We start from the raw sequence: 17,356 nt of genomic DNA, 5'->3' as shown, positions 1-17,356 counted from the left end.
TTTTGTGTCCTTGTCAAACCAGATGTGGCCTATCCTTCTGCCACAACCTTGCCCCTAAAATTTCATCAACAGTGAACCTGCAGTCTTCATCCATCTCAGGGAACTCAATGTTCAAATCAAAGTGGGGCTTCTTCAGTTTTGCCTCCAGCTTCTTCCTGTCACTTTCCAGTGTATGCTGCTGTTTAGCTGCAAGTCTCTTTATTACTTCATCTTGAATTTCAGCACAGTTCTTTCTTCTCCATTGCCTCTGTTTCTTTGCATTTGTTATGGCAACTTTAATTAGTTTTTCAATTTTTTCAGATGTTAATCCATCCAGGTAATCCAGTACTTTATTTTTCAGAGCACAAATCTTACAGGAGATGAAGCACAAGGTGGCATTTGGGGACTTGTCCTTAAGAGCAGAAGACATGCCCATCACATGCTCCGCATCAATGTTATGTAAACGAGCACTTTCTGTCTCCTTTTTCAGCTGATCATTTACATTCATGTTAAAGTACCTCTGGCACTGTCTTGTGAGGAAATTGACTGCATTTATACATCCTTCCATCATTGACAGAAAGAGATCTCTGTCCACAGGTTCCACCAGAAAAGCCTGGCTTCTGGGCTTCTGGACAGCTCAGCACTAAACATATCATGTTTCACAGAGAGAATTTGTTGAGGATCTTATGAAAATACTTCTAACCTGTCTAGAACCTCCTTTATCATGACTACACCATCAAATGGACTGATTTCAGAGTCTGCGCCCTTGTAAAATCCGACATCCAAGGGCCAGTCAACACTTTCCCCAAAAGACCAAGCACCTGAATTTCCACCATTGCAACAGGACTTCCGTTCACAGATCAGGAACATAACATGGAGCCTGTTTCCTCTATCTTAGGCAGCAAACCTCAAGGCAGTTTGGAATTAGACAATGCAAGCACAAATCCTTTTGGGTCCCCAGCTGCATCTTTGTACCTGAATTTATTCAAGCCCAGCCCTAAATCATAGGCCATGCAATCTGAACCCAACACCTTCTTCACAATGTTAGACGGTTCCTTCTGCTTCAATGTTTTGTGACATTCAGTAGCAATAGTTTCTAGTGGATGTAGGTGGCAATTTAATTCATTGTTTTTTTTGCCCCAGGAATTCTCTATTCGTCCAATGGTGGCATGGTTAACAGCTGCCCTTGTCTGTCATAGAATTTGAAACAGACGCAGTTAATTCTGACCTTACCTTTGAAAAGTCTACTGTGTTGTCCTTTATTTTCTCAGCTTTGTGAAAAACACAATGTACCTCAACTAAATTGTCTACAGACTTGATTAATTTGCACTTCATAGTCCTTTGAAGTTTCCCCAGCCAAAGGATCAACTGCAATAATGTAGCACTTTTCAGATTAAGTTACATGTATTGAATTGATGTGTACACCCTCCTGAGTTGTTGCATCAAAAACTAATGTCATATCCTTGTTTTCTAGCATATGCTCAGCCACTTGAAAATCTGAAATTTTGCCAAGTTCACCGCACATCATTTCCACTGTGGTCCTACGTGGGACATATCAGAATTTGAATACACCTTCTGGTGCTACTTGGACACGTCATCAGTGAAGAACCCGAGGTCATAGGGTGTTTCGGGTCTTTAATCTTCATACACCCTCACCCGGGCGACCCAGCTGGGGGTGATCAGTCCCCGGCTTGTGTCCAAGAGGCATGTTGCTCCACAGATCTCCCCTACTGATCCACAGCCACAGAGAAGCCCTCTCTGCGGCCTCTAAGATGTTTGTGGTGGGTTTTTTCAATTGCAGTCCTTTCACACCAAGGAGTTTGAGGGTTTGCAACAGTGAGCGTCCAAGCGAAGCCTCTGCACCTGACCTCGACTGACTTGCAGCGGGCTTTCCAGCTGTTTTTCCGGGACTTTGAGCTGAGCTCTGCGTACTTTGCCTTCTTGCACTCGTGGGCCTTCTCAATATGGTTTTACCAGGGGACAGTTAGTTCCAGGATAACCACTTGCTTGGTAGACTCAGATGTTAGCACCATGTCTGGGCGGAGAGAAGTGGCTGTGATGTTGCTTGGGAACTTAAGCTGTCTTCCAAGGTCGACTTGAAGCTGCCAATCACGAGCAGTGGAGAGGAGCCCCCCCATAGAGCTAGGCCGGTAGTGTTGTTCCCTCTGCCCAGCTCTAATACAGGTGATTGTTTTTTGGGGGGCTGCCTGGGTCTTGCTGAGCTGGATTGCTATGCAGATGGAGTCTGCCAAAGACTTTAGCACATGGTCATGGCGCGAGCGGTACCGCCCCTCCCCTAGCGCTTTTGAGCAGCTGCTCAAAATGTGCTCCAGTGTGCCCCTCTCCTGGCACAGCTTGCACTCAGGAGTGTCTGCCAGACCCCAGGTGTGCAGGTTAGCTGGGCTTGGGAGGACGTCATAGGCGGATTGGTCAAGAAACTTGATCCGAAATGGCTCTGTTTTCCAGAGCTCTGCCCAGGTTATTTTGCGTGGATCTACATGTTCCCACCTGGTCCACGCTCCTTGTTTGGACATGCCGGCCATTTTAGTGTAGCTTTCTTCCTCCACATCTGCTCGTATCTTGTCTTGAATCAGATTTTCCCCAGGCTCTTGACCGGTTTTTCAGTCACCGATGGAATCATGGTCTTTCCCAGGGCAAAGCGGAAACGGTCGACACTTTACCCTTCTTTAAGACCAGAGACCTGGACTTAGTAGGCTTGAAGCTCATCCTTGCCCAGGAGATGAGCTGTGCCCCTGGAGAAGCCATCTGCACCCTGGAACAGATGTTGTCATCACTGTTAAGTCGTCCATAAAGGCTCTTATGGGGGGCTGACGGGTCCCAGATCTTGACTTGGGCCCTCTGCATTCCACCTCGGCCAACTTGACAATCATGTTCATAGCCAGTGAGAAGAGAGATACGGAGATTGTGCAGCCGGTGATTATCCCCTTTTCAAGTTGATGCCAGGAGGAAACAGCAGTGGGCTTTGCAAACTGAGAAATTAAAGTGGGGATGTTTTTTGTAGGAAGATTATTTACTATTGCTTCATAAACAAGCATCCTCATTTCTGTGGAATACTGCCTATCCTCCTTTTTATTTTCCAGTCATGCTGCTGATCATTAACTGTATCCTGTAGCCACATATTGTCACATTGCAGCTGGCAGATAACATAATTTTTTCTCTGAGCTTGCCCTGCAAATCAGCAATGGTAGTATCTTTCTTTTATTTTTATCATTACTACAGAAACAAGAAAGGAATACATGACATACAGTACATACAAAACAAAACAAAAAAGTGGCTGTTCAAAAAAAGAAAAAAGAAAGAGTATACACAGTTGAAATGCACAATTCAAGATTAAAAAAAAAGAATCATTTAAAAGGAAAAAACAGCTGAAGCATAGAATCATTCTACATCTGATATTGCAACATGTTCCTTAACATATTGTTTGAAAGGATCCCAAGTTATATTAAATTGATTAAGCGCACCTTTCAGGGAGTTTCTCATTTTTTCCAACTTAAAAAAGGACATCGTAAATCCATTGTTTAAATCCTTCTCTCATTATGCCAGCTATTTTTACATTTTGACGCAGGACAATGGCCAAGGGCTTTTTGTGGCAATTGCAAATAAAAGAGGTGAGAGGGGGCACCCTTGCCTTGTACCTCTCCTAATTTTAAAATATGCTGAAGAAGTATTATTGGTACAGAGGCCAATGGAAACTTATATAATAATTTGATCCAAGCAATAAAACTTTTTCCAAAACCAAATTTATAAAGGGTAAGAAATAAATAATTCCACTCCACCCTGTCAAATGCTTTTTCAGCATCAAGAAGGATCAGAGCTTCAGGTATTAATGAAGACATGGGATTATAGATTATATTGAATAAACGCCTGACGTTAAAAAAAGAGAATCTGTTTTTAAGAAACCCTGTTTGGTCAGTAGAAATTATATTTGGTTTTTATATTGATTTAAGAATTGATTCCAGTCTTGAAGCGAGAATTTTAGCTAAAACCTTAACATCGGCATTTAATAAAGAAATTGGACGATAGGAACTACACATAAGGGTCTTTGTCCTTTTTCAAAATTATTGAAATCGATGCTTCTCGTAGAGATTGAGGAAGACAGGCCACATCAAGTGATTCATTGTACATGTTTAACAAAAAGGGGGCTAATTGTCTGGAGAACTTCTTTAAAAAATCGTCTGGAAAACCATCAGGCCCAGGGCTCTTACCACTTTGCATAGTTAAGATTGCCTTATTAACCTCTTCTAAAGAAATGGGACTTTCCAAAGATTGCATAGCATCAGTACTGATGCAGGGCAATGAAAGGTCTTTAAAAAAAATCATAGTCCACGTAATCAGGATCTTGTTCAGAAGAGTTCAATGATTGATACAATTCCGTAAATGCATTATTGATTTCAAAGTAATCTGACACTAGGACATTGCATACTTTGATAGCTGGAATAATATGGGAAGCAGAGGATTGTCTAAGCTGGTGGGCTAAGAGCTTGTGTGCTTTCTCCCCATATTCATATTGAACCTGCCTTGACTTAATCAGCAATGGTAGTATCTTGTCCGTCATTTAGTCCTTGTGCCAAAATTGTCCTCCTTCTGGTTCTATTGCGGTATTTTAAACGTTTGTGCATTTTTGTAATTTTGTTAGTTTTCTTTTAACATCACAAAGTTCCTTGACTATGGTTAGTTTGGAGTATCTAGAATGAATTTTTAGCAATTTTTAAGTTTTATTTTTTTGCTAATGATGCATCTTTCCGTTTCAGACTTTGTCTGAGATGTTTTACTTGTACAACCTAGTTTTGTACCTAGTGCCTTAAATTTAGATCTTAATTTATTCTCTTTTTTTAAGTAATTTTGCTTCATCTTCCCAGGCTCTTGATTCTTTGTCTTGCAGCAAAAGCTAATGTCTGTTGCATCTTCACCCAGTAAACAATTACGGTCTTTCAACGTTGAAATATGGTTGAAAATAAGTCGGTCCGCCTTGGAATGGTTTACGACTTGATTTCAACTAAGTAGTTTTGGCTGGACTGTTTGACAACGTGTTTTCAACTGATCATGTTTTCAACTAATAATCTACCAGTAAAAAATTACAGTCTTTCAACGTTGAAATATGGTTGAAAATAAGTCGGTCCGCCTCGGACTGGTTTACGACGTGATTTCAACTAAGTAGTTTTGGCTGGACTGTTTGACTACGTGTTTTCCATGTTTTCAACTCATAATCTACCAGCAAACAATTACGGTCTTTCAACATTGAAATATGGTTGAAAATAAGTCGGTCCGCCTTGGACTGGTTTACGACGTGATTTCAACTAAGTAGTTTTGGCTGGACTGTTTGACTACGTGTTTTCAACTGACCATGTTTTCAACTCATAATCTACCAGTAAACAATTACGGTCTTTCAACGTTGAAATATGGTTGAAAATAAGTCGGTCCGCCTTGGACTGGTTAAGACGTGATTTCAACTAAGTAGTTTTGGCTGGACTGTTTTACTACGTGTTTTCAACTGACCACGTTTTCAACTCATAATCTAAGACAGCTAGATAATCTGTTATACATGCTAAAACAACAGAGAATACAAATTACCAAACCATGTTTATTATTATTGTACAACCCCAAAACAGAAAAAGTTGGGACACTGTAGAAATTGTGAGTAAAAAAGGAATGGAATAATTTACAAATCTCATAAACTTATATTTTATTCACAGTAGAATATAGATAACATATCAAATGTTGAAAGTAAGATATTTTGAAATGTCATGCCAAATATTGGCTCATTTTGGATTTCATGAGAGCCACACATTCCAAAAAAAGTTGGGACAGGTAGCAATAAGAGGCCAGAAAATTTAAATGTACGCATAAGGAACAGTTGAAAGACCAATTTGCAACTTATTAGGTCAATTGGCAACATGATTGGGTATAAAAAGAGCCTCTCAGAGTGGCAGTGTCTCTCAGAGGTCAAGATGGGCAGAGAATCACCAATTCCCCCAATGCTGCAGTGAAAAATAGTTTTCTGAGTTTCTCAGAGAAAAATTCCAAAATCATCATCTACAGTGCATAATATCATCCAAAGATTCAGATAATCTGGAACAATCTCTGTGCGTAAGGATTAGACGTTGAAGATCGACCTGTTTTCAACGTTGAAAAGTTGGACAAATTTGACGTCTTTTCAATTTTCATTTTCAACCTTCACTGGACCATAATTAGACGTTGAAGATCGATCTGTTTTCAGCGTTGAAAAGTTGGACAAATTTGACGTCTTTTCAATTTTCATTTTCAACATTCACTGGACCATAATTAGACGTTGAAGATCGACCTGTTTTCAACGTTGAAAAGTTGGACAAATTTGCCGTCTTTTCAATTTTCATTTTCAACCTTCAGTGGACCAAAATTAGACGTTGAAGATCGACCTGTTTTCAACATTGAAAAGTTGGACAAATTTGACGTCTTTTCAATTTTCATTTTCAACCTTGAGTGGACCAAAATTAGACGTTGAAGGTTTACGTCTACTCAACGTCCAATAGACGACTTTTTGCTAGCTGGGCAGTTTCCTTGGTGTCAACAAACACTTTTGTTTTAAGGAACGAATAGATAGTGGTGTGTCAGTGGTGCCTGGGACCTTGGACTTTGTTGTTTTCATCGGTGTTGTTGGACTTTCACTCGTTGTTGATTAAACATCTGGTGTGTGTAATGTGTAAATCGAATCAGAGGGTCCAACATCTCCAGTGGATGGCAGACTTGGGTCATCATGCATATCAACACCATGGGGAGCCTTACAATTGTTTAGATCAAAGAGTCCTAAGGCTTGGCTGGGAACAACATCGGTGATGGAAGGAAGGCTTCTTGCTTGATAAGAGAACTCAGTGGAAAGCGTTGTAGGACTGGGATCCTCAGACATCACTGCATCAGCTTGAACATCAGGCATGTCAGGGACTGCTGTGAATTTTTGCAAAATCTTCAAAGCATATTCGTAAAAAAAATCAAATGGAGGCAATTATTTTTATAATGCATTGCTGATAACCAGTGTTGGGGAAAGTTACTTTTAAAAGTAATGCATTACAATATTAAGTTACTCCCCAAAAAAAGTAACTAATAACGTTACTTAGATACTTTTAATGGAAAGTAATGCTTACGTTACTTCTAAGTTACTTTTGCGCTACTTTTTCTTACTTTGGCTGAGGCTTGATCTCTTTCAGGCCTTGCTGGTGTTTTTTTATGACTGGGAAGTTCTGCATTCAGAAATTGCATATTTCCATCCCAAAAATGTCAAGCTTTGGCGTGCCATCTCCTTTTCTGACTCAAACTGTTTCCACTCAGGCGAGCATGCATAGAGTTTGCATAATTCTACGTGACCATGTTCAGTTTAATTCAGTACATTATTTTTTTTTAATCAAATTAATTAAATAGAAAAGTAACTCGCATTACTTTTTTTAAAAAGTAACTCAAATATTAATGTTAACATTTAAAAAGTAATGCGTTAATTTACTCGTTAATTCAGAAAAGTAATATTATTATGTAATGCAAGTTACTTGTAATGCGTTACCCCCAACACTGCTGATAACACTGTCATATTCCAGAATCATCAGCAAGTATGATTCAATATAGTACTCTATTTACATGATTAATATTATTAGAGACTTCAGGCAATTAACAGTTACATATGAAACAACAGTATTTGGGGTCATTCTTACCTTTGTGTAGATGTCCATGTCTGACTGACGAGCAGTGCCGGTCTTTCCTATATGCAAATTACGCAATTTGCATAGGGCCCCGCACCACTAGGGGGCCCCTTTGATCTCAAGATAATTTAAATTCATTATACCAAATCAAAATTATTATTATGTTAAATGAAAACAAGACGCTATAATTTAAATAATTTGCAAACATGCAGATTTATGCAGGTTTTTAAAAATACTTAATGATTACTTTATTTACTGATATGTACTCGGACAACATGCAGGCCGTTTCTTAATCTGAAGGCTGCAGCAAACTGTGCTCGTTGACGACATATGGCAGATGCCCTGTATGGCAACACCCATTGCTGGGGAGTTGAGACTCCAGCCAGATGTGGTGAATCACATTTGGAGAGGATCTGGACACGCAGAGGTGGATCTGTTTGCGTCTCAGGACCACACACACTGCCCAATGTGGCTTTCTCTTTTCCCCAATCACTCTGCCACAGAAGTTCTGGAGGAAGCTTGCCAGAGATATGGCCTGTTGGTCTGGCCTCTGAGGGGGCCAGGCTTGTAGGGTCAGTTCTCCCAACTGAGGTTGTGGAGACCATACTTTACACCTGACAAACCCAGTTAACTGCCCTGTTTATGTGGTGCTGAGGTTTCTGTAGGAGCAATTCTCTGCTGGCTTAACTCCTTCCACTCTTAAGGTTTAGGTGGCAGCAGTCTCTGCATACCATACTTCTTTGGAAGGATGTCATGCTCCCAACTGAGGTTGTGGATACCATATGATTACTCCAGAGCTCCCTCAGGAGCTTAGGCACTACATGGAGAAACTTCACCTCATGGTGTTCAGCTCACCTGACAGACCCAGTCAACTGCCCTGTTTATGTAGGACTGAGGTTTCTGCATCAGCAATTCTCTGCTGGCTTAACTCCTTCCACCCTTAAGGTCTAGGTGGCAGCAGTCTCTGCCTACCATGCTCCTTTGAAAGGACCTCATGCTCCCGAATGAGGTTGTGGGAACCAGATGATCACTTCAGAGCTCCCTCAACCAGGAAGCTTATGCCCTACAGTAGAGAAACTTCACCTTTTGGTGTTCAGCTCACCTGACAGACCCAGTCAACTGCCCCTTGACGTGGTACTGAGGTTTCTGCAGGAGCAATTCTCTGCTGGGTTAACTCCTTCCACCCTAAGGTTTAGGTGGCAGCAGTATCTGCCTACCATACTCCTTTTGGAAGAATGTCATGCTACTAACCGAGGTTGTTGAGACCATATCATTACTCCACCTTTAAGGTATAGGTGGCAACAGTTTCTGCCTACCATACACTTCTGGACTCTCTGAGGGCAGTCTACATACCAGGCCACCTGAATGTGGCAGATGCCCCTTCGAGACAACAGGTGGGAGTAAGACTACATCTAGATGTGGTGAACCACATCCGGAAAAGATTTGGACGCGCAGAGGTAGATCTGTTTGCATCCCAGGACACCACACTTTGCCCACTGGGGTTTCCATGGTACATGCGTGGCCGAGGCTACGTCTGTATGCCCCCCCCAGTTGTGTTTATCCCTCCACGGGGAAACTTTATTCCCTTAAGTGGGAAATTTTCACCTCTTGGTGTTTAGCTCATCTGACAGACCCAGTTTACTGCCCTGTTGACATAGTTCTGAGGTTTCTGCAGGAGCGTTTCTCTGAATTTACTCCTTCCACCATTAAGGTTTAACGGCAGCAGTTTCTGCCTACCATACTCCTGTGGAAGGCTCATCAGTGGGTAGACACCCATAAGTGGCTCGCTTTCTTTGTGGAACTCGCAGGTTGCGACCTGTTAGCCGCACTAGGGTGCCTACTTGGGACCTCCGTTCGAGCCACTTGAGACTTCGCCAGATAGGTTTCTGGCCTTTAAGACTGTGTTCCTTCTGGCTATTACTTCTTTAAAGCGAGTGGGGGACCTTCAGGCCCTGTCATTATCCCCTGCAGGTCTGAGTTTGCACCAGGGATGGCTAAGGCTTTTCTACACCCAAAGCCAGGTTATGTTCCTAAGGTGCTGAACTATGTGCCGAGGCCCATTGTTCTGCAGGCCCTTTGTCCTCCCCCATTCAGGAGCACGGACCAGGAAAAGCTGAATTCGGTGTGTCCTGTGCGAGCACTGGATACATATGTTCACATGACTGCTCAGTGGAGGAGTTTGAGCAGTTATTTGTGTGCTTTGGTTCACCTAGAAAAGGTTTACCTGTGACCAAGAAGACTCTGAGCAGATGGATAGTGAATGCTATCTCACTGGCTTATGAACATCAGGGTATACCCTCACCCGTCGCTGTGAGTGCCCACTCTACTCGAGGTATGGCTGCCACTAAGGCCTTAGGGTCAGGCGCTTCACTCCAAGACGTATGTGATGCGGCCGGTTGGTCTTCGCTGTTCACCGTCATTAGGTTTTATAATTTAGACCTAGACTTCTCTTCAGGGTCCCAGGTTCTTTTGCCTTGACTGTGTTCAGTTATACACACTACAGGCATTTGGTAGTATGGAAGCGTAGGCATCTCGTTTCCCAAAGCGTTGCTATGGCGACGCAGCTCGAGTTCCTCGAAAGGGAACGTCTCAGGTTACGTATGTAACCCTGGTTCCCTGAGAAGGGAACGAGACGCTGCGTCTCCATGCCATACTCCCTGCATCCCTGTAGGCACTTGCTTCGGCACTTGGTAGCGAGTGTGTTTGTGTGGGATGCCTTCTTATACCCCTGGTCCGCACAGCATCCAGCCTATATCCAATCATCAAATTATTGATTATGTGTTACACGTGCTTCAGATCAGTCAGGCCGAGGCGTTCCCCAAAGCGTTGCTAAGGTGACGCAGCATCTCGTTCCCTTCTCAGGGAACCAGGGTTACATACGTAACCTGAGACGTTTGTTTAGGTTTGGTAAATGGGTAACGTTTTAAATGGTTATTTTTTACTGTATTAAGAGTATGTATTCATATTTCATTTGATTCATTAAAAGAATTTAAATTTAAATCAGGTTTATTTTTTGTGCTTCTCACAACACATTTTAAATCAAAAGAGCTTTACAGCAAATACATGTTTCATGTTATAATCAGCAAGTTTATCAGTCAGGGTTTCAAAGCAATGTGCATATGGAAAAATATACAGCTGTAGGATAATACACTATGTGGTTAGTTAACAAATAACTAATAGGCCTGGCAAACTCGACTCCTTTTAAGGATCCGGGTTATTGTGAGTCACTCACTAAAGTGATCCGGGTTGTGTGAGTCACTTGAATCACTTGAGTCAGTATTGCTAAATCGCCAAGGAAACTCAGTACAGACCCACTTGTAACCGGCTGATCCACGCGACTCGAGATTCTCAGAGCCGGAAACATTGCAGACTCGCAGACCATGGGACTCGCTCTACAGATCCACTAATCGGCTGATTCGCGTGGATCAGCGGGAGCCGGTTAGTGGATCTATAGAGCGACAGAAGTCTCCTCAAAAGCAAATCCACAACAAAAGCCTTTCACTTCTGAGATAACATGCTTAAAGGTTTTAGGTTTGGTGTGTATGGTCGACCATTTAAAAAAATAGGCCTAATAATAATAGCATAATAATATAGAAAAAAAACGGTGTCCTGCTTATGCAGCCCCCAGAGGCGGAGAGACAGTTTGTGCTGATCAGCCGGTTACGGATCAGCCGGTTACGAGTTGAAAGATTCTCGAGTCAGAGCAGATTCGCAGATCTCTCGGGTTTGCAATGTTTCCGGCTCTGAGTGAGAATCTCGGGTCAGTTCGCGGCTCGCGCAGATCCGCAGGTCTCTCGAGTTTGCAATGTTTCCGGCTCTGAGTGAGAATCTCGGGTCAATTTGCGGCTCGCGTGGATCCGCGGGTCTCTCGAGTTTGCAATGTTTCCGGCTCTGAGTGAGAATCTCAGGTCAATTCGCGGATCCGCGGGTCTCTCGAGTTTGCAATGTTTCCGGCTCTGAGTGAGAATCTCGGGTCAGTTCTCGCGCAGATCAGCCGGTTACGAGTGGATCTGTAGTGCGAGCGAAGTCTCATCAATAATGTTGAAAGAGGTTTGTGTGTGTGGTGGCGCTGTTTATGGTTTTACATTGAATTGTAGTAGGACTCCGGGTAAGGACTGATCCGGGTAAATGACACTAGAGACTCATGAGTTAATTTAAAGATCCGGGTTAAAGATCCGAGTGAGTCGCGACTCAAACAGGTCTAATAACTAACAGCAACATTGAATGGTTTATGCAAATGTACTGACAAGAGGGCCCATCACAAAGGTTTGCTTAGGGCCCCCCAGCATCTAGGACCGGCACTGCTGACGAGTGAGGTGGTTCTCATATTTCTGCACTCTCTTTGCCAAATTTCTTATGTGATGGGGACTGAGTGTACAGTGGAGCATAGCTTTCACAGTTTTTGGCTTGAGACTTGTCGCCGACATGATAAAGTAACAGCAGATGTCCATTCTTTATTTGATCATGTGCAGATGGCAGCTGACTGAAGTTTTCCTCCAAAAACAAATGGCACCCTTCTGGCTCTAGCTTCTCTGGATATTTTATTTTCTTACTTTTGACCTTGGGCATTTTTGATGAATACACTAGAAAAATGTTTAAGTGGAAAAAACTTCATTATTTGATTGTTTTTCTTGAAAAACATTAACATGCATCTACTTCAAGGCTACCTGATATTTATCCAAATGAATCGATATTGAATAAAGATTGGAATCAAATCACAAGATTTGAATTGAAATCGTGAAATTTGTGTCAAGCAGTAATAAAAAGCAGTTGCCAATAAGTCTTTGTAACATGTTGTTGACACTCAACACTAAACCAAATGTTTTGACAATCACAATACACTTACACTAAAAATTATGGACTGGGTTTAGACGAAACTGTTAAATCCTGTTTAAACTTCCCTGCTTGTCTGGACAGAATGTTCAAAGTATCTTATTATCATGAGCATACAAATGTTCTTATTATTGTTCTATTCATTTTATAGGCTACTACTGTACTATTGAGACAATTAAGAAGTTTACGGTAATGTTGTCTTACAAGTTACAGCTTACAGCCCCCTCCAGAGGCTCTCTTCAGCCCCCTCCAGAGGTTCTCTTCAGTAACTATCTTCTATTTTTACTAGTACTACGTTATCTGCAATGAGAATAGCTCCTTCTATCAAAACAACTTATAGCTTTACTATTTGACACGAGATACATTTCGGACACATTCTAATATATACAGACATCTACTACATGTCTATACGACTGCTTCACATTCTTTGTCCATTCAAGCAGATTTTGGGGGTGGTAAAACTCCTGTGGTCTTCGTTCAAATTTATTAAAATTGCGTTTACTTAAAGTTTAGCAATTAAACAAAATGTCTATTACAATTTCAAGAATGTCTTTATTCAACTTCAGCAAAAACAACAACGATTTTACAAACAACAGACTTTGGCGAGCTTCCACGGCCAGTAGTTAAACCTAAAAGGTGGTGACGGTCAATGCGCCGAAGCCTGAGCACTTGCCTAATGTAACTGAACCCCCCAAACGACACCATAGCACGCCCGCACCCCCAACACATTTGTCGCCGTAGGCAACCACCTAGTCCACCTATAGCAATTGGCGGCCATATATATCCCTAAAATGTTTTTGTACACAAATCTGTAAGTGAAAATGTTGTGAAACATAACCATAGTTGTTATGGTGAACCTGTGTTTAACAGCATCATACCAAAATGGTCAAAAACCAAAATGGTCATGGCATCAAGTGCAGCAATTTTAAAATAAAATTTTCCTTTAGCTCAGTTGGTAAAGCAGTGTGTTAGCAACACAAAGGTCATGGGTTGATCCCTAGAGAACACACATACTGAAAAAGGTATATCTTGAAAGCACTGCAAGTCGCTTTGGATAAAAGCTACTGCTAACCTAACAGTAAAAACATGTTAGGAAAAGTTTAACTTGAGTTTATATTTTGTATAAAAATGGATCCAAATAGATATAGTGCGCACATTTGTAAAATGTCCAACTGATAATTATTCTTTTCCCTGTTTTTAGAGCATGTTTGAAGTGTTGACCTCTGAAGCTTCTTATCTGCGCTCCCTGCGAGTTCTGAAGGATCATTTCTTGGGTTCACGGGAACTCAATGATACTCTGGTCGTTCATGATAAGAAGGCCCTCTTCTCCAATATCCTACATGTTTACGAAGTCAGCGAGAGGTAAGAGTGAAAGAAACTACCACTCAGTGAAGCCTTTGTCAGTTTCAGTATAACTCTTTAGCCATATCCAACTCATATGATTGTTTTATGAAGTCTGCAAATCACAAAACGGCCAGAAATACAAACAGGGCCCGTATGTATAAAACATCTCAGAAATGCTCTCAAGAATAGTCTTAAGCTATGACTTAAGTGTCAAAAAAATCTTAGTAAGGAGTAGGACCAGTCTGAGAGTAGGAGACGTGCTGACTTAAGTGCCGCAAACTGAGGACTACAATGATTTCAACCTAAAATGGCCGCCCTTAACCTCTGAATCAGCCAATAGAAAGCCGGCAATGTTATAGACAGCAGTATCATAGTCCCATAGTTTCAGCAGTAACAACATAAACAAGCGGCTGTCGTGGTCCGCACGTAACTTCCTGTAAACTTCGCTAAGAATAAATAACAACAAAGTTCTTTAAACATAGTTTATTTATATAACAAGCAAAAAAAACAACACATAGATTACCTAGGAACCAAAACATTTGTTATTTTCGACGAGGCATTTGCTCAAGAGATCAGTTTAGCAACTAGTCAGACCATTAAAAAAACGAAACCGGAAGTAAAGTTCGGATCCAGACGTGTATTGCGTCAGTGCACGTGCGTCCGATGAAACCGTCTATACAGTCACAGCAGCATGTGACACCATACATTTATGAATCATGAAGACATTCAAATTATATTAGTATTTAAATATTTTAATTTAAATTTTCTTCACGAAATGTTTAACAATATTACAAATACGTAGCCTACATGCATTTATTTTACAAGATTTTGCACCATTTTGATTAAGTTTCAACATGTTAATGAAATAGACAAACGTAATGCTATTTAAAAAATTAAGATGATGAATCATATCATTTTGATTTTACTCACAAGCTGTTTATAAAGAAAAGACTAAAGTTTGCAAACAAATAGATAAAAATACTTTGATGATCAAGCCTGAACAAGATTATCAAGTTAAGTTGGATTTCTCCACTTAAACACAATTGTAATTTTTGACACTTAAGTCATAGCTTAAAACTATTCTATAAAGAGCATTTCTGAGGTGTTTTATACATACGAGCCCTGATCTTGTTTTGGAGATTTAAGCCCCAGTTCCAGCTGAAAAAAAGCAGCCACAAAGCATGATGCTGCCACCTCCATACTTTACTGTCGGCATGGTGTTTTTTTGGTGATGTGCTGTTTTTTTTCCGCAACAAACATATCTTTTGGTGTTATGGCCAAAGATCAACTTTAGTCTAATCAGAGTATAATACATTATTCCACATGTTTTTGGGAAATATACATATTTTTTTACAAACTGTAGATGGGCTTGGATTTTTTTTGTTAATAAAGGATTATATCCCAAACATGTGGAATTCAGGGTATTATTGTCACATGCAGGGGAAACCAGTACTTGCTAGATTTTGTTGCAATTCTTTTAATGTTGCTGTAGGCCTCTTGGCAGCCTCCCTTGCCAGTTTTCTCCTGGTTTTCTCATTAATTTTATGTGGATGTCCAGGTCTTAGTAATGTTGCTGTTGTGCTATTTTTTCTTTACTTGTTGATTGTTGTTTTTACAGCAGTGGTTCTCCAACTTTTTGTTTTTAATTTTTCCCCTAAATGATTCCTTTTGATATTCACTTTATTATAAAAGTTGCAATTACACAATAAAGGTAAAAAACGTCTATGCAAATTGCCTGTTTTTTCTCAGGTTTATAGGGGATCTCCTAAAGCGAGTGGATGAGAGTGTTGTGATATCAGATGTGTGTGACATCATTTATGAGCACTCTGAGAAGTATTTCTCGGTCTACACAGACTATGTCCGAAACCAGCAGTACCAAGAAAAGACTTACAGCAGTCTGATGTGAGTCAAAAGCCTTTACCCACACTTCAACAGCTGTCTTCAAGAAACAAATAAAACAAATTAGTTTTCTAGATAAAAACCGTAGTGATTAATTGCGATTAATCGCATACAATATAAAAGTTATTTGTTGCATACTATATGAGTGTAATTTTGTATATATAAATACTCACACATTTATGAATGTTAAGAAAGATTTACGTACGTACGTGCGTGCGTGCGTGTGTGTGTGTGTGCGCGTGCGTGTGTTTAAATTCCCTTTTCTTTTGTATGCGATTAATCACCATTAATCTTTGCCCAGCACAAAAAAGTACAAATCATGTGATTCCCTTCAAAAAGTAATGTGTTATTTCAGTACATATAATACAATATAATGCTGTCAGATTTTGTGTCATTTTCATGTTTCTTGGTTCTGTTGGTCTAAAATACATCAAAGAATGACATGATATTATATTGCATGCTCAATATCATATTACAATAAAGTCCAAAGTGATAAATGTAGTGTTGCAGTATGGTTCATTTACAATATCTGTATTTGGTGATAACAGGGAAAATAACAGAGGTTTTTCAGTTGTCATGAAGAGGTTGGAGTCGTCTCCACTCTGCAAACGTCTGCCCTTCACCTCTTTCATGCTCCTACCATTCCAGCGAATTACACGCATCAAAATACTTATACAGGTGACAGACACACACACACACACACACACACACACACACACACACACACACACACACACACACAGACACAGACAGACACACGCACGCACACACACACACACACACACACACACACACACACACACACACACACACACACACACAGACACACAGACAGACACACACACACACACACACACACACACACACACATACACACACACACACACACACATGTAGTATGTAGTATATTTTATTGTCCCCTTGGGGAAATTCTTTTTCACATTTCCATAACACACAGACACACACACACACACACACACACACACACACACACAGACACACACACACACACACACACACACACACACACACACACACACACACACACACACACACACACACACACACACACACACACACACACACACACACACACACACACACACACACACACACAGTCTGTGTTTTCCACTTTTCTTGAAAAGTATTAAATATATGTGAAGATAATAGTGTTTGGTTCAAATGCAATCTTTTACAGAGTATTCTAAAGAGGACCGCAACGGGAACTAAAGAGGAGGAAACTGCTTCCAAAGCTCTGGCTTCAGTGTCTAAGGTAAAATTCAGCAGTAAGGTACAAGATGCCATTCTCTACTGTAAATAGTCATTGCTATATCGTCTTCAAAAGTAACTCTATTACTAATATTCTGTGAAATTGTTACATTCATTTCTTATATTCATCACTTTTTGTAGCTCATCAAACAGGCAAACTCACAGGTGGGGCAAATGAAACAGATGGAGGAACTTATTCACATCTCTAACATGTTGGAGTTTGATAAACTCAAGGTCTGTAATTGCACAGTTTTTTCAATCATTGTATTTGTCAAACTTAACACGCACACTTAAAAGTAAAGTTTACAAAAATGTCATAAAAGTACATTTCACATTCTTCGATTCAT

The 17,356-nt window shown here is 40.7% G+C and overlaps 1 protein-coding gene across 1 annotated transcript in view; it reads left to right on the top strand.

The window, feature by feature from the left end:
- arhgef15a (Rho guanine nucleotide exchange factor (GEF) 15) overlaps positions 1 to 17,356 on the top strand; it is a 59,314-nt gene that overhangs the window by 25,968 nt on the left and 15,990 nt on the right. Inside the window, exons 6-10 of the mRNA XM_055201021.2 lie at positions 13,699 to 13,859; positions 15,591 to 15,743; positions 16,289 to 16,418; positions 16,939 to 17,013; positions 17,151 to 17,243. Coding sequence (XP_055056996.2) covers positions 13,699 to 13,859; positions 15,591 to 15,743; positions 16,289 to 16,418; positions 16,939 to 17,013; positions 17,151 to 17,243 — 612 coding nt within the window. The remainder of the gene's footprint in view (positions 1 to 13,698; positions 13,860 to 15,590; positions 15,744 to 16,288; positions 16,419 to 16,938; positions 17,014 to 17,150; positions 17,244 to 17,356) is intronic.

This window comes from Misgurnus anguillicaudatus, chromosome 22, assembly GCF_027580225.2.
Source record: "Misgurnus anguillicaudatus chromosome 22, ASM2758022v2, whole genome shotgun sequence".
Taxonomy (NCBI): Eukaryota; Metazoa; Chordata; class Actinopteri; order Cypriniformes; family Cobitidae; genus Misgurnus; species Misgurnus anguillicaudatus.
This window is presented reverse-complemented; position numbering and strand designations above follow the sequence as displayed.